At 39.1% G+C, this 17,945-nt stretch overlaps 1 protein-coding gene across 8 annotated transcripts in view; it reads left to right on the plus strand.

The window, feature by feature from the left end:
* Positions 1-17,945, plus strand: part of cobl (cordon-bleu WH2 repeat protein) — a 67,604-nt gene that overhangs the window by 6,764 nt on the left and 42,895 nt on the right. For 3 of the 8 annotated variants that reach the window (XM_026185465.2, XM_080307813.1, XM_026185470.2), the window contains 6 exons: positions 4,045-4,239; positions 7,650-7,860; positions 9,595-9,823; positions 12,044-12,088; positions 12,743-12,831; positions 13,111-13,182. In XM_026185465.2, coding sequence (XP_026041250.1) covers positions 4,045-4,239; positions 7,650-7,860; positions 9,595-9,823; positions 12,044-12,088; positions 12,743-12,831; positions 13,111-13,182 — 841 coding nt within the window. Of the gene's footprint in view, positions 1-1,910; positions 2,100-4,044; positions 4,240-7,649; positions 7,861-9,594; positions 9,824-12,043; positions 12,089-12,742; positions 12,832-13,110; positions 13,183-17,945 lie in introns of those variants that run through there. The other 5 variants (XM_026185467.2, XM_080307814.1, XM_026185469.2 and 2 more) reach the window with 5 other exon arrangements.

Here is a 17,945-nt window from a genome sequence, read left to right on the forward strand (position 1 = left end):
AGCAACTGCAAACAAATGCTTTACTTGGCTCATATGTCCAATTTCAGTCTCCCACACTCTGTCTCTTGTTCACTGGTGTTTCTCCGGGTCACTCACCCTGGGTGTGCATGCCTCTCCAATCCACAGCTGCTACTGGACTAAGATCTGCCTTCTTTTGCAGTCAAGTGGTGTAAATATAGGTTGCCATGGGGACACCATGACACTCAAAGGGTATGCTGACTAGATGCATGTGTGGAGGGAGAACCTGAGTGTCCCGGATGTGTGCTGCACACTCTGTGTCTATTGCGTAATCAGGTGAAAACGTAAGTCTGACTTTTCAAATGTGTGATTACTGGACAAATACATGAAAGAAATATAAATGATTAATTCTGATAAGACATACAAAACATAAAAATATTTTTTGTGCTTTATCTAGATTAAGCTTAATGTTTTTTTCTTATAAATTAAATGTAAAAGAATCCTTTTTTAACAGATAAATAAAGAAGTGTGCCAGGGATCCTGCAGTAGCCTTTCGGCATATGGGTCACCTGCTCAACCCACTCAAAAATGTGTTTTGATGGTTCTGATAGAGGATAATATACTAGGGTCATGCACTAGTATATTTGGATATTGGGTTGATAAGATCTTGGAACGTGGGACCATTTACTCAGTGTTTCCCTGACAAATAAGGATAAATGATACATTGTCTAACCTTTATTTCTCCCCTATTTAAAAACAAAGTGAAGGTGGTCTCCAGTGTGTATTTAGTATTATGCAATCTTTTTATCAAACAGGAATAATCTTAACTCTGACGTACACATTGGCAGTGTTTACATTTTGTAGTGTAATATGTGTGCCACCACACAAAGTCATGCCTTAACATTCAGTCACGATTTAACCCAAGTGTCTTGATCAAGATTGAGCATAGTAATATTCAGGTTATAGAAGAGGTAAAGCATGTTTTCAAATATTTATTTATGTGCCTTCTGGTAAGTTTTTATAGCTGCCCACATGTTCTAATTTCAGATGCACCGTAGACTGGAGCCCGGCTGATGCTGAGGGTTAAAAACTTCTGACATTGCTGTATAAACCAATAATTATTTTATATATGTGAATACATTGCTATAGACTTCTTTTTATTAGAAGGGAAACTGATGTGTACTCCTGTGCAGAAAGTATTGTGGACGAATTTTTTAAAAGAATTTTAATAGAGGCCAGCAAAAGAAATCCATCCTTGTTAATGCTGTTTTGTCAAGTAAAATGAACTATCCATTAGTAACCTTTTCTGTGTGTGCAGGTGTGTGTGAGCATTGTAACTTAGTCTCTTCAGCAGCACTTACTGCCCCCCTGTGCCAGAGCTGGGTTTCCTTTTGCGTTGCGTTCCTTGGTGCTTCTTTACTTTCCCACTCTTTCTCTCTGTTTACGCTCATTCTAACTCTGTGGGAGACTAGGCTTCTTCTAAAGGAGTCTTTGTACATGTTTGAGCGAGGAAAAGCGAGAGAGAGAGAGGGAAAGGGAAATGTTACGGTGAGACAAACAGCAAGCGAAAGAGAGAGGAGGATACTAGCTGCCTGTGTTAAGCCTGGCCAGGACCCAGTCCCACAGTTCCACAGAGCCCTGTGCTGTTTACCTTAAAAGACTCAGACTTAACAGGAAAATGCAAAAAGTCTCTCACAGTTACAGGTCTGTAAGTCTGCTCTTTCATCACTACACACAGTTTTAGGTGCGTATATAGTCAGAGATTTTCTAGTCAATAATTAGAAATGACGTGCACTGTGATTCCAAAAAGTGAAACATTCTCACTGCACTGGATAATGAGTCAATGACTCTATGAGCCCTTTGGGCGCGAGTTAGTTGATATGTGACGTAGCTGTTAATGGTTAACTTTAGCCAGGTTAGAGTCCACTCACTGTGCTATGTCCATGTGCAAACGTCCTTCATTTTGCTGTCTTTAAACTGGGCAGGGATAACGTCGAGAATACTGGATTGAACAACTTCGGAGTCTACAATTAAATGCTTACACTGATTCTTCGGGGTGTCTCCCGAATCCTTACGAGAGTTAAACAGTCTGATATATAACACGTTCGGAACACTTAATCAGCACAAGGACTGTTTTTGATGTGAGTGGGATGTTTTTTCTTTTCTTATCCAAGGCTAATACTTGAGAGAGTGAGTGTGTGCTTAATCATATGGCACTTGTCATTGCTGAGAGAATGAACTGTTTCATTTCTGTCTAATCAGCTGTGTGTGTCAGGGCAAGTACAGTTTATGTTTAGCCGAGGTCAAACACACAAGAAGGAGCTTGTCATTGACATCTGTCACAGTGCTCATGAGGAGCTGTGTGGCTGGAGTATGTTTTGCATCTGCGTTTGTTTTTTTAATTTGTGATTTTCATAAAAGTATTTTAAAGAGATTCAATGATGCGTGGTCTGCACCCTGGCTCATTCAGTACTTTATGGCTTCCTTTATTTCTGTTAAGAAAAAACCCCCCAATAGAATTTCTAATTTTCTCAACGCTGCTACAGTTCTGTCAGCCCAATTTTGTATTTTGTATTACTGTTTATAACATTGTTGATTCATATGTTCAGATATGTTTATAGATTCTCCTCAGGGGTGGAATGAAAATGAATGAGGGGTAGAGCAGGGCGATATGACCAAAAATATTTATCACGATATACATTTGAAAATTTACGATAACAATATAACTGACGATATAATTGACACCAGACAAAATACTTTACAACTCCACAACTTTATTAGTGCAAAAAAACCAAAAACCCATCAATGTATTTTCACATAAACAACCAGCTGTTTTTTATGTGCATTAAAGTTATATAAAAATGTAACAGTGCAAATTCCTTGCTGACAGTTTAATCAAAAGGCATTTCCAGTGGAAACTGGCCGACATATCCTCAGCATAACCATGTATAATATCCACAAAACTTAAAAAGAGGTTATACACACACAATACGGTAATATTATGTTGAAGCACAGTATCACTCCGCGAGGCTCCTGCCTACGATGCCGTAATGCTCCGACAATCCATCAAGCGGTGCGGCTTCGTAGCTTAGCAAAGTCGTACTAAAACATTTGACAGATTTTCGAGCGCCGTGTACATAAAATCGTTTAGAGGTCAGTAAACACAACCAGAATTCATACATAAGGCACACGGGATTATAAGGGGCACTGTCGATTTTCAGAAAAATCAAAGGATTGATTTTAAGTGTGTCGTATTGTCCAAACAACACGGTAATAACGACGGCACGCTAGCATGTTCTAGCAAAAACAGTGCTTTGTTGTGTATCTGACGGACGAAAACTAAACCAGTTCCACACCACTGAAGTTGCAGCATTTTTACAAACCAGTTCTGGTTCATCCGTTTCATTTAACGATCTGTTTTCGCTTTTCTCATTCTACGTCACCGCCATGTGCGTATGTAAACGTAGGCACTGCGCATGCGCGTTTTACCCATATTCTATCACGATATTTCATTTTCTTATCATTGCCCAACATTAATACCGGTATTACCGTGAACGGTATGATATAGCCCAGCCCTAATGAGGGGTGTTGTTTCTGTCAAAGCAAAGATGTTAATTTGCCTTTGGAAAGCTGTTTGATAGCAGGCATTGATTGTAGGAGTGTAGGAGTGATATTAAAGAGGCAATAGACCAGATAGATTAAACAGCTCCAAAAGGCTCAGAGATCTTGATAACCAAAATAATCATCTTGGCGTGTCTGTAGTTTGTTATGTAATCTAAATGAAGGGAAGGTTATGTCATAATCAGAAACAGAAAGATAGAAAAAAAGTCAACATTAGTATTCCGGCTGCCCCTGATGTGGTAGCAGTGGTTTGTATTCATAGGCTGTCATGTTGTGCAACTGACTGAACTTCAGAAAAAAAACCAGTAATGATTCAGAGGAAACAGACATTTATAATATATAATTTGTTTGTATAAAAATAAATATGTCATTAGGAAATTTTAAAGTATTGTATCATATGAAAAGGATGGCCTGAAAAAGAAAAAATATTCTTATTTGTGTATCTCTCCAACTTTCATCACCAAGAAGGAGGATGAAGGCCCATGCCCCACCTCCACCACCGGCCCCTCAACCCGCTCCACGCCATATCTTCAGAACCACTACACCTGATGGGGGAGGGACATCAGGCATGGAGGCCAAGGAGAACATCCTGAGGGCCACAGTGGATTTACAGTTAACCCTGCCACAGGGCAACCAGATTTATGTGACTGAGGATGGAAGGTGAGAAAAACAGGCCCACACAAGCACATATCAAACATAGTTTTGATTTGTTCATTTTATTGTCACATGTGTCATGACCAAAAGTTTTGCCCATTAATCTCATATTATTTGACTATAAAATCTTCATATATCTGTAGCTATTTTATTATTTATATCTGGAAATACAAATCGAATCTAACCTTAGTTTATTGTTAGTTCTGCGATATGATTCTATAGGTTGATCTTCATTCAGTCACCAGAAAAACTGTATGTTTGTTGCTCCTGTGCATGTTTTGTTCGCTGTGCCAGCGGGGCCTCGTTGGGGGGTTCCATTCCAATTTCCAACACAAGCTTTTTGTCCCAGAGAGTCAGTGGCTGACCTGCTAGTGCTCTCTGTCCCTAATGAGGCAATTGTCTCTAGGGCAGAAAACTGGGGATGTCTATCTTGTATAAAACAACAAGAGACTCTTTTAATAACTATAGAGAATGTATCACCATCAGATGCCTCTGTATGCTCATCACCAGAAAAACTATGTATCATATTATTGTCATAGAGGCTTTCTAACATGCAAAACTAGTATAATAGAAGAGGGGCCTGAAAGCTGAAGGCTCTGCCCCCCATTCCACTTTTAAATATTGTACAAACCACGGGTTGTTATGACACTATGAAGGTAAGACCTTGTATGACCTTCTATGTTTAATAGAAGATGGTCATATTATGATCAATGCTGCTTAAAACATCAGAACCTGTTGCTATGACTGTCACGGTCCTGGGTCTTTTGACCCAGCGTTTTGAGTTTTAGTATATGTTTAAGCTCTTCAGGTTTTCTAAGTTCATTTTTTATCATGCCTAGGTTGTTCTAGATCTTTGTTATTAGATTCCCCTTGTGTCTTCCACCCCTGTTAAGTCTCCCTTGCCCTTCATGTGTTTCATGTCTGTGTCTTACGTTGTCAAGTTCAGGTTGTCATGTCTGCGTCTTATGTTTCCTGTTTTATTTTGAAGAGGTCTTGTGTTCCTGTGTCTAGTATTACTCTTCCACTGTGACGTCGTTATGTTCATGTGTGTCAGCTGTTTCCCCCATGTGTTCCCACTTCTCTCATTAGCCTCCTGTGTGTATTTAGTCTGTGCCTTCTCATTCAGTCTTTGTCGGATCATCTGCGTTTTCCCTTGCCATGTCCTGCTTTCAGGTTTTCCTCACCACATTGCCATGTGAACATGAAGAACCCTGGCAAGTAGAAAACATAGGGAAACGCTCCCTATGTTTTCTACTTGCCAGGGTTCTTCATGTTCTTCAACCTAAACCCCAGTTTAGGTTATTGCTTAGTTTGCATTGTTTTCACCCTTTTATTTTGTACTGTTCTGCCTGCTTTAATAAACAGTTCATCATCAGTTAAGTTTGAGTTTGAGAATGTCTGCACCTGGGTCCTCTCTTCGCACGCCACGCAGTTTGCCTCGGCAAACTATGACAATGACAAAGGGGTAAACACAAATCATTCATACAAAGGCTCATTCACTATCTCCACCCTAAGGTCAAAGTGCAGACTCCTCATAGACTTATATCACCTGTTATATTCTATAGTGATAGTTAGTTAGTGATTAAATTCAAGGACTAAAAATAGCACATACAGGAATGTGCCAGCACATTGCAACATATAATTTTATCTTGTTTATAGTTATGGGCTTGGGACTTTTTAGTTTTATGTTTTGTGAACTTAAAAGACAGACTGTCTCATCTAAACACATTCCAGTCATGACTATACCAGAGATGACGTAATTCTCTACTTTTAAAATAAGCGAAACAGTGGTTGAATAAAGATATGGCATATCTTTGCATTCTTCTGATCTCATAAACTTCAGTTATCAATGTAAAGTTCCAGTCTTTGTTTGTTTTTTTACTTTCATTCCTGCCTTATTAATCCTGTGATTAAGGGAAGTTGTGCCTCACAAAGGACTCAGAAACTCTCAGAGGCTTTGCTCTAGTTGACGCACCTTTGCTGCTCTCTTAAAGCACAAACTTATTTTACAAAAGTCGAGTAGTCATGTTAAATAAACATGATCTCACTATTGACAAAATAAAACAAGCTTTAGGATATTTGCTATAATCAATCACCACGAGCAGGTTTATTTTGTAGGATTTAAAAATAGTGAAAAATGTGGTGCAGATATTGCACTAGGCATTTACAATGCAGGCATGATAGTATATGTTATTACTGAATTAATACTGTTGCTTAGGCAGTTAGTTACTTATTTAGTTATTATCTGGTTGTGTGTTTTTGTTGTCATGCTCCTATTAATATTATTATTACACCTAATATATTATTTTTATGACCGCAGTGTCACACTTCATGAATGATCTACATGCCCTGTGCACCCTCGTAATGTAATTTGTCACACTTTAAATATCTACGATAGGTACTTGAAACTACAGCTTAGTAATGCTTGACCATAACATGGTTAAAAATGACCCTATGTGAACCAGGGAGGTATATATTCAGTGCTAGAGTAAATACATAGAAAAAAATAGAGTAAATACTTAGAGATAGTCATTATGTTTTGGCATGTTTTGTATGAAATGAATCTCGAGAAGCACACCAGACACTGGGTCTGTTTTTGGTTTTAGTTGCAGTCTGCATCCATGTGTTAGTGATTGTCAATGGTGCTCTTTGTAGCAGTATCTCTCTCAGTTCTGTCATCTGATCTCTGTTCCCAGAAAACATTGGAGACTGTTTCTAGGTTTCTTTATGTGAGGATTGACAAGTAGTACTATAGGCCTCCACATGAGCACCGCAATCCAAACAGGCACACAAAGCAATGGGCATAAGTGAATGACAGAGGTATTATTTTTTATGCCCAGTGCTTTGTCACTACCTTTTTTGTAAAGACTCTTAGATGGACTGCACAGGTGAAATCTTCAGCAACCACCTTACCTTTTATAGAGCATATGGACGCGCTCAGGTTTTAGTTCTACTTCACATACAGTGTGTTATTTTTCAGTCAGAGTTTGAATTTTTGTAGGGGTTTAAAATGGATAAGAACATTCTCAGAAAAAGGTGCTACTAATATACAATCAACCTCAAATGAATGAAAAATATTTGTACAGAAAGAATTAAGATGAAGGCAATGTTTTGATGTTCATATTTAAATCACTGCTGCTGTCATTGTATCTGTATTTTGTCTGTGGAAATGGCTTAGATCAAAATACCACCCATTGTTTCATTGAAGTGCATCAAGTGAGAGTGTGGCATTGTTTCATTCCGTTCTCTTTACTTCAGCTAAGCTTCGAAGACTTTGTAACCCTAGCTTTTGTCCTGCCTCCCTTTCTTCTCTTCTCATCTCCTTCTGCATTTCTTTCTTAAACACACACACTCACACACACATACACACACACACTTTCCCTCTCACTCCTATTATCTCTCTCTTTCCCTCTCAGTAAAGCACTGATGGATCTGCTGGTCGAGCTGTGTAGTCGCTACCACCTGAATCCAGCTCTGCACACTTTGGAGGTTCTGTCTCCTGAGGGCCGGTCTTTGGGCTTCAAGCCCAACGCACTGTTGGGCTCCCTTAACGTGGCCTGTGTGCTTATCAAGGAAAAAGTGTTGGAGGAGAAAGTGGCGCGCAGACCAGCACCCAAAGTGCCAGAGGTGAGTTGCAGTGGATCCTGACACCTTGAGCCACCTCCTCTTTTGTCATATGTGCTTTATATGTTGGACTATACTGTTACAGCATATTTAAAACCTGCAAATGTTTTCTTTTTTATGCCTGGCTTGGATTTGTGTTGTTTTGATTGCACAAAGGGTTATCTCATGTTTTTACAAATCAAATTTGCATTCACTGCAAGTCTTATGTAATGCCTGTCCCTCTCTGCCTTTTATCACTGACCACTGGCAGAAAGCATGGCCAGTGAATCCTGTAAGGGCCATTTCTAAGGTAGGAAGCTGGTTGGTATTAAACTGGCCAGCAAGTCCCTTATTGGAGTTTATAAACTGATTTTAAGTCTAGTGTGCTTTTTCTGCCTTACTGTCTGTCTGGATGTTTTATTCTATTCAGCATCAATCTCTTTCTCTCTGCCTTTTCTTGTCTTCGCCTTCACTCTCCTCCTACCGTTTGAATATTTGATGAGTACCTTACCTTTAGTTACCATGCATTATTTCTCTGCTCTTCTCAGGACTCACTGGCTGCTCTCTCTCCCTTTGACCCCACCTGGCCATAGGCCAGAGGCTGACACTGTTTCAGACAGCACTGTCAGTCATTGGTCTTCTCTGTTTTATCTCACATCTTCTCATTATGTAACCAATTTCAACAGCTCAAATTAAATAGCTTGTTTCGATTGCCAGTGTATTGGATCCACCCAGTAGTCTAATATGTTAGCCCAGGAATAAAGTCTACGGTTATGGAAGATATCGTTCACACTGCTATTGAAATGTTTTTTGTTGATATGAATGGGGTGTTCAAAATGTTAGAAACAAAATTCAGTAAAATGCAAACATTTAAAATTAGTGTAGTACTTATAAAATTGTCAGAAGTAAGGAATCACAATACTTTATTAATCCTTTAGGAAATTATGTAACTAAATTGATTAACTGAACAATAGTTAGCGATAAATAAACTGTTTGTCCTTTCCCGATGCACCAGAAAAACTACACGGAAATGGCTACCAGTAACAAATATGTCAGTTTTGCACCTTATTTTAATATTACATTATACTATCAGTTACCTGTTTTGGTTGCTAATTTGATTATTCTTGGTTAGGAAAAATTGCTTCAGTCACAAAGATGGGAAATGTATTTTTGTCTCCATTTAACCTTCCGATAGTCTCGAGTATTTCAACCATGTATCTAGTGACCATATTAGCAGAAACATTAAAATATACCCATGTCACAGGCTTAAAATACTGTTTATTTTGGAAAACCTATGACCATCAACCTGAACATTTTCATATATAATGGGTAAATTATAACAACTTAGCACCTCTTCCACAATTTGCTGATAAGCTTGGTACATTCACGAAAGAGGCTGCCAATAGTACTGTGGTAGAATTGTGCTTTCTTTTATTGTTATTTCTTTTTCTTTATTATTGCAGTGTCATCCTCTGTGTGTTCTCCTCTACTTTTTATATTTTTAAACCAAAATATGCTATTGTACATCAATCAGAAATATGACTATATATAAATATATTTATATATATATGTATAAATATTAGTTAAGTATGTCTTTTAGGCTAGCATATTTTATCAGTCAGTTAACTTTGTTGTATTTTTTCCCTTAACTACATCATCCTTTTTCTTGACTTGATGATTCATCCTTGATTAGCTCTTAATGTCATCCAGCTGTTTGCGTGTCTAATTTTCTCCATCATTTTCCCCTCTGTGTATCAGAAAACTGTGCGATTGATGGTGAACTATCATGGCAACCAGAAGGCCGTAGTACGGGTGAACCCCTTGATATCGCTCCAGGCTCTGATACCAGTCATCTGTGACAAGTGTGAGTTCGACCCTACACGTGTCCTGCTGCTGAAGGATAGCATCAGCCAACGAGAGTTACCGCTGGACAAAACTCTAGCAGAACTCGGGATCAAAGATCTCTACGTACATGATCAGAGGCTAGGTAAGCCTGACCTCATTTCTCTTTGCTCTTTGTGAAATATGTCAAATTTCTGTTAGTATTGTTTTCCCAGTAGCACGCAAGATGATACAGATCCTAAGCGATGATACTTTTTTCTTTTGATTCTTTTAATGTGGAAATATTTATTCATTAATCTGTGTAATGCTATAATGGAGAAGCTGCACAATCTCACAGTCAAACGTATATACATATCATATCACACACATATCACTAACCATATTTACATGGCTACAGTCTTTGTAATGGCTACATTGATCAGGAAACAGGAGAAGGAAGACAGGATGGCATTTTTTTTCTCTGGATTTGATTTTTAATAAAAGGTTTTTCCTCTCTGTTTTTCCATCGGTGAACCATGTCGGTCAGGCAAAATTTTATCTGGGGCTTGTATGGGAGGAACGCAGAGGGAAAAGGTGAATGGAAGATAAGAGTTGATAAGAACGTACTACCTTGTGACTGTAAATGTAACAGCAGTCAGCTACCTGTCATAATAAATAAAATAAATAAATAATGATAATGATAAAATGAACTTGAGCGACTTTAAAGTTATTAGGAGTTTACAGAGGTTTCACAGAAATGGAGCTAAGGTCTGTTTTCAGAATCAGAATACGTTATTAATCCCTAAGGAAATTATGTTTACCAAATTATTTCCCAAAGGTTTCTACACAAACTGGAAGACTTGTTGCCACCACAGAAGTTGAAAGAATATATGTTTAAGGCACTACTGACGAGTTACCCCTCTGTTATTTTGTCTGTAGGTACAGGTTAGCATAGACGGGTTAGCATCCTATATTCAGTAGATACATCTGTTATAACTGTCTTTGAGAATAAATCTCAGTTGTTCAATTTTCACATTGTTTAGATAAACTCTTAATCGGGTTCCTTAATAATTGTATTTTGTTTTAGATGTCGCTGAAATGTCTGTGCCATCTATAATGTTGCAAATCTTATATATCTAAGCAGACACAGATTGCCAGATTAGTTTCCTGAATGTGGCTAAAGTCTACAGTACTAGCACCGGTAACCCTCCTTCCTTCCAGGTTAGCGTTCACGCTCCTGTGCTGCATGTGGTTACACATCACTTTGGTTACGTGGTTATATGCCACTTTACTCTGACACCACAGACGTACAACTGCTCATCGTTTTCTTCATCAAAGTACTGTGCAGCCGTGCTGATTTTTGCATCTGTCAGCTGCTTGCTCTCCACCTTGCTCAAATGCACTATGTCTAAAACAGAGAGAAAGAGGGTTGGAGCCCTCTGTCTGTGCTGTAGCCCCAGTTTTTTGCAGGTCGCATAATAACATTAGGTGACTGCTGTTGTAGAAAAAGAGCGTTCAAAATTCTAGGGGACTTGTTAAGCACATACCTAAATCTTACACATTTCACCTCTAACTCCAGTCACTTTAAAGCAAGTGTCTGTACATATATTCAAAATTGTATTAACTTTTTAAAAGATAAAATAATGCTTTGCTCTGCTGAATAAAACTATCTGGTAAACATAGGATGTAACACTTAAGATGATGATGTGAAATTTAAGCAGACAAAGGATGTTAGCGTGGATACTGGTGTGTGCTTTGGCTTGCCCTGCTATTGTCTCACAGTATCTGCTGTTATCCTGTCCATACAACGGCTGAAATAGCGAGCTTTTATGAATCATGTACGGCCTTTGTATTAATACATAATTCATGTAGTATGAAGTTATGGTTGTTTACTGCGCGATTATCCACACCCACTGGTATTTATAGTTAAAGGTTCTCTTGTGATCTCACAGTAAAAACGTGTATTTTATCACTTAAGTGATGTGACAAGGGAACAGTAGAACATTATGTCACTTTTATGGTCAAGCACTCTTGTGCAAGATTTTGGTAATCAACAAGGCCACCCAGTTTCCCTTTAAATGTTTCTTTCTCAGCATTTGGTATGCTAAAAGGTTTTTGGTAAATTGTAGGGTTCGAATCCTTTCCAAATCACCGCGTCATGTTTTCAGTTACTTTTTACACAGTCCTACCCTTTTGAACATAGTAGTAATGTAGTTTACTTTCATTATTATGAGGCAATTATACAAATGACTTCCTCTTGTGAATCAGTAGTTACGTAGCGCATCGGCTGTGCTGTGACACAAAAGCACAAGCACAGCCGCTCTGTCATGTAGATGAGTTATCCATTAATGACGTTTGTGTTTTTAAACTTTATCATGTTTTACAGCTTTCCAGCCTAAAATGGCTTCTGCCCCTGCACTTAACTACACAGGTATTAGACGTATATATTGTGTGTCTTAGCGTTGGCACCATTCAAATACATGTGGTTGTTTAACCCAATGTATCGCTGCTTGCTTATTAACCCTGCATTGTTGCTGCATTGGATATTAACCATTAACCAGCCATATTAAAAGAAATCATTTGTTGCTTTATGTACTTTTTTTTAACCTGCGTGAACATCAATGCCTTCAATTTTTAAAGGCTTTATTAATAAATTGGCTTGCTTCTGCCTCGTTTCAGAACCCAAATCATGAGTATTAGCCCTTAAATGTTTGATAGTTAGTTTACCTTCCCTCTCAGTCCTTGAGTCTGTAGTTTTATCACGACACATTCTTACTTACTGCTTAGCTGATCATAAAAGTTGGGTAGAGGTGAACCTGAGGAAAAGCAAAGCTGCAGCTCCCTCTTCTGAGCAAAACTGGAAGGTTAATTTATTGCTTTTAAAACAAAGGTATCTGTTTGGAGTAATATTTAGAGTTGACTGACTGTTAAAAAAAAAACTATTTTTTTCTGTTAACCATATGTTAACCTTTTCGTTAACCTTTGCATGCAGAAAAAACCATGTCTTTCCCTTTTTCTTTCCTCCCTTTCTTTAATTATAAGGTGCTTACATTACTTTCCTCCTGCTCTTGTTTTACTTTTTTAGACTTTGTTCGCTCCAGTACTGGCAGTTTGGACAGACCAGAAAAAAAAGGCCTCCTGGGTATCTTCCAGTTCAACAGGAGGAAATCCAAGGTGAGACTCATTCCTGGGCAATATGCTGTATGTGTGCAGGAAGTATGTCTGAATTATTAAATAAGAAAACAGCATGGACATCATTATAATTCTGCCCTTAGTTTTTGCATTTAATTATTTATACAAGTATCATTAGAAAAATAATAGTGTGAAGTAATTTACAAACTAACCTTTAGCATCATACTTATAGGCCATTCATACTTAACTGATAGCTGAGGCAAGCTAAATGCATGGCTGAATAGTTTGATGCTGCATGTTAGTTGTGCCTTCCGTTTGCAGACAGAGACAACATCTGTGGACATGGATGACTTTGATGATAAAATAATCCAAAACACTGACACACAATCCTGTGTAAGTACGTCTAACAATTTTTACAATGTCCAGAAGGGAAATAAAGCTCTCATCTTAACTTGTTACTGAAGCCGTGCAATCCCATACGGTGTTCCAGTTATTCTGTATAACTGGAACATAATACAGACTGCTTCTATGGACAGACTGCTGTTTGTGCAAACTGGGAACATACCTTGGAGCCAGTGGCTTTTACCTTAAGTTGTGTGCATCATCATTGCTTTATTTTTTTAATATAAGGGATTTTCAAAAAATGTATCAAAATAAACAGGAGGACTTTAGCTTTGAAGCCCTGCGACAGACTGGCGACCTGTCCAGGGTGTACCCCGCCTCTCGCCCTATGACAGCTGGGATAGGCTCCAGCGCCCCGGCGACCCTGAAAAGGATGAGCGGAAGCGAATGGATGGATGGATGGACTTTAGCTTTGAAACAAGCATTAGCAATAGAGCAGCACTGCTAGTACTATGCCATCTGTGTCCTTTGTCATCACCTTTAGTGCTTGATTTTGGATTGCATTTAACATTTTACTGACTTACACAGTTAAGACTATTGAAAGCTTCCTGTTGGTGCCTCGGGGTAAATTGTCCTGCACGAGTTATATGTAGCAGTAGTCATAATAGCAGTAATTTAACATGTCAACAAATACAAGATAAATGTGGATGTAAGTTGCCTTGTTACGTGCAATAAAACTGTCTTTTGACAAGGGCATATGTTGTGCCTGGTATTTGCATGTGTAGATAACAAGGACCCATGGCAAGTTTGTGTTTAAGACCCACAGTCACAGTAATCCATCCATGCCTGTGTCACCAAAGCCCGTCACTTTGGCCGATAATTTATTCGTTTTAATGGAAATTTTTAGTTGTTTCAGCTTTAAAAAGTAGTTCTGCAATAGAAACCCAACATTCCCTTATGACCAACAACTTGATGACACTGCAGGACAACAAAAAAACTTTTAGCAGAAATAAATCTCCTGTAGATCCAGGCTTACAGACAGGTGAAATCTAATACAGAACCAGTTGGGGTGAAGGGAAGTAGAAGGAAAAGACAAAAGAGGACCAGAGAGAGCTGTTAGAATGAAGACCAAGCACAAACTATGGTGCAGAGAGACTAGATTATTTCAATGCAGTAATGTGTGCCGATGTCCTCCAGAGGGCAGTCATTCTATAAGATTAGTCAGCAGACTCTCAAGCATCTGTTCATCACAGGTCTTTATCAGTGCAGTTCATAACACCATTACATTTTCTTTTAAGCAACCATCATCCATCTCTTTACTTCTGCATCTGAGCACTAATTTGGTAGTACGTATCCAATTTGGATACATATACATACATATATATCTAAAATCAGCTCAAATGTTTATATATATATATATATATATATATATATATATATATATATATATATATATATATGTATACAAATTTGAGCTGATTTTAGAATCTGAATATGATAAACATCAGTAACATAATGTAAAAGATTTTCCTCCAAGATTTCTCTGCAGTATATCCAGATGCACATTTAGACGCTGCATTTAGCAGCACTGAAGCTGTTATAGCTATAACTAAATCAATGGCATTTGATTACATTAGCCTGCCTGCCTCCCTCCTATTCAGTACACTGCTTCTCTAAGCTTGCCCTTGACTCCACCCTTCCAACTTTGTGTCTACTGCTTAATACTGAGCATTATTAACATTATCTTCTTCTTTTCCTTTTCCAGCCAGTCCTCTTTGTCCTTTTTTTATTCTCTTCGTTATCTTTAATTATTTCTTAAAGATTTTGCATATAGGGATCACAGTGTAATTAAAAGGAAAAAAGTCAGCAGACTATGAATTAAACATCAAAACTGTTATAGACACAGCACAACTCATTTACTTTGCTGAAACACTGAAAAGTATGAAAGACAGTTTTGTTGGATTGATTAATAATTCTTTTTTTTTCTACTGGACTTTAATGCAGCTTTTTTTTTCCCTATGATTGTTTCTCAGCCTGGGCAGTTTTTAGACCACACGCATGCATTTGCACACACCAGAAAACACACACCCACAGAGTGTTATCAACCCAAAGGCATCACATTACCCTACCTTGGCTACATTAGCACTAAAAGCCCAGCCTCTTATCTCTAATTGTTCATTAGGGGCTAAACTACTGTGTGTGTCAGTGTAAGTGTGTGTGGTCATAAAACATTAGCATGGTCAAATAGCGTTATGTCTGGGAAGACCTCATTCTAAAGCAAACTCACTTCTAAAAGGTTTTTTTTAAATATGCAGTATTTATTTGTTCTTAGCTTTTTAGGGAGTGGCATTGCTTAAGTTCCTCTAATACAGTGGTTCTCAAACTTTTTTTGCTAGGCCCCCCTTTGTTTTACAAGAAAAATGTTCGCGCTGGTTGGTTTGGAAACATATTTGGCGATGCTTCATCTCCTGCTTTGCGTTTGTGTGGAAGCCCCGTCAAAAACCTGTCAATTATGCTAGCGGTGTCCAAGCGTTTTTGTTTTTTTTTCATACTGCTCTTAGATCCACTTGCCACTGATCATTGTTCTTTTAGGTTGCATCCTTCTCCCATATGCTCTTCCAATACTGCTCCGTCTCCAGCCTTGGTGACGCTGTTCTTATATTGTTCCCTTGCTATTGAGAGTACACCTTGGATGTGTCCGTGCAGAACAGCTGGTTTATTCTCCTGCCTTCTACCTCTCTGCTATACCTTTTCAAGTGGTTAGCCAAGGCTGTGAGTATTTGCTTGGCAGTTTCTAAGGCGTCAGATATGGGCAGCTTGCTGTTTGCAGTAGGAATTTTCCTTAGTGCTGCATTCACATCTTCTAGTAGACTTTCAGAGGGTACTTCATGTAGTCTTGGTAACCAACTACAGAGGGTCCAGGTTTCCAGTTTCACCATGATCCTCTCGTTCTGGTCAGCTACGCTCGCACTCAGTGCTCCTTCTTCCATCGTACTTGGGGCCTGGTACTCAATCTCGGGTGGAGGTAATATCTCCCGCCTGACTTGTTGTCCTGGCTCTCCCTTGCCATAGCATTTGTGCTATATACCTTATGGATCTCTAGCTGTGAAAGCAGTTCCTTCTACTCAATGTTGGAACACCAAGCTATTAGTTGTTTCTCTGTCAGTCTGCTGGGTATCGAAGGTTCCATAGGTCCCACATCCTAGTCAAGTAACCTCTTCTGCTGGAAACGGAGTAGCATTCCAACAGGGCCCTGTTCTTATTTCCTTCAAGCTTGGATCCTACCAGAGCACTTGGAGCTTGAGGGTCCTGTGCAGTATCTTAGCTGTTCCTAGGACTGCGCTCTTCTGGACAGAGATCGCAGATGTTGTTCCTGAGATCTGCTGGAGCCACTCGCCTGGCTTGGGAGTCACTGCACCTTGTGCTCCAATTACCACGGGGACCACTGTTGCCTTCACCCTCCACATCTTCTCGAGCTCTTCTCTGAGCCTTTGGTACAACTTCAGCTTCTCGTGTTCCTTCTTCCTGATGTTGCTGTCATTCGGTATCACTACGTCTATCACTACAGCCCTCTTCTTCTGCTTGTCTATCACTACTATGTCCGGTTGGTTAGCCACCATTTTGTCCATCTGTATCTGGAAGTCCCACAGGATCTTAGCTCAGTTATTCTCAACCACCCTAAGAGGCGTCTCCCATTTTGATCTCGTATACTTCTTAATATACAATACAATACAGGTTTATTTGTATAGCACATTTAAAACCAAGGGTATACCAAAGTGCTTCACAATAACACAATAAACAGTTAATGATAACAAAACCAGTAAGTCATTAAAACAAATTAGATTAAATGAAAGACAGAAGCATTAAAAGATAGAAGTAGGGAAAATTCAGAGTATCCAGAAAATGTCAAAATGAATACTGATACAGCAATTAGTGAGAGGTAAAGTTTAGCATGTATATATATATATATATATATATATATATATATATATATATATATATATATATATATATATATATATATATATATATATATATATATACACACATATATACACACACACACACACACACACACACACACACACACACACACACACACACAATACCTACAACCACGATTACCGACACTAACAAGCTGATCTACAAAACGGCAGCAGTGATCAGTGAGATGCTTGGCTACAAGTTGAACAGCAACAAGAGGCAGTACCCTCCATGGAGAAGGAGGCTAGAGGGCAAGATCAAAGTAGCACGGAGGGAGGTTAGCCAACTAACGGAGTTGCAGAAAGGTGCGACAAAGAAGGTGCATAAGAAATACAGCAAGCTGTCCATACCTGAGGCCTTGGAAACTGCCAAGCAAAGACTCACAGCCTTGGCCAGCCGCTTGAGGAGGTACACCAGAGAGATAGAAGGCAGGAGAATAAACCAGCTGTTCTCCACAGAACCAGCAAAGGTGTACTCTCAGTGGCAAGGGAACAATAATAATAAGAGAACAGCACCACCAAGGCTGGAGACGGAGCAATACTGGAAGAGCATATGGGAGAAGGACGCAACCCATAACGGCAATGCTCAGTGGCTAGTGGATCTGAGGGCAGACCATAGCGACCTCCCTGAACAGGGTCCAGTAACCATCACAGTGGCAGATATCCAAGAAAGGGTCTCCAGTATGAAGAGTTGGACAGCACCAGGGCCCGACATGGTTCACGTCTACTGGCTAAAGAAGCTGTCTGCACTCCACGAGCGTCTGGCAGCACAAATGAACCAGCTGCTAGTTAACGAGAGACACCCGGAATGGCTAACTGAAGGTCGGATGG

The sequence above is a fragment of the Astatotilapia calliptera genome, chromosome 11 (assembly GCF_964374335.1).
Source record: "Astatotilapia calliptera chromosome 11, fAstCal68.1, whole genome shotgun sequence".
Taxonomy (NCBI): Eukaryota; Metazoa; Chordata; class Actinopteri; order Cichliformes; family Cichlidae; genus Astatotilapia; species Astatotilapia calliptera.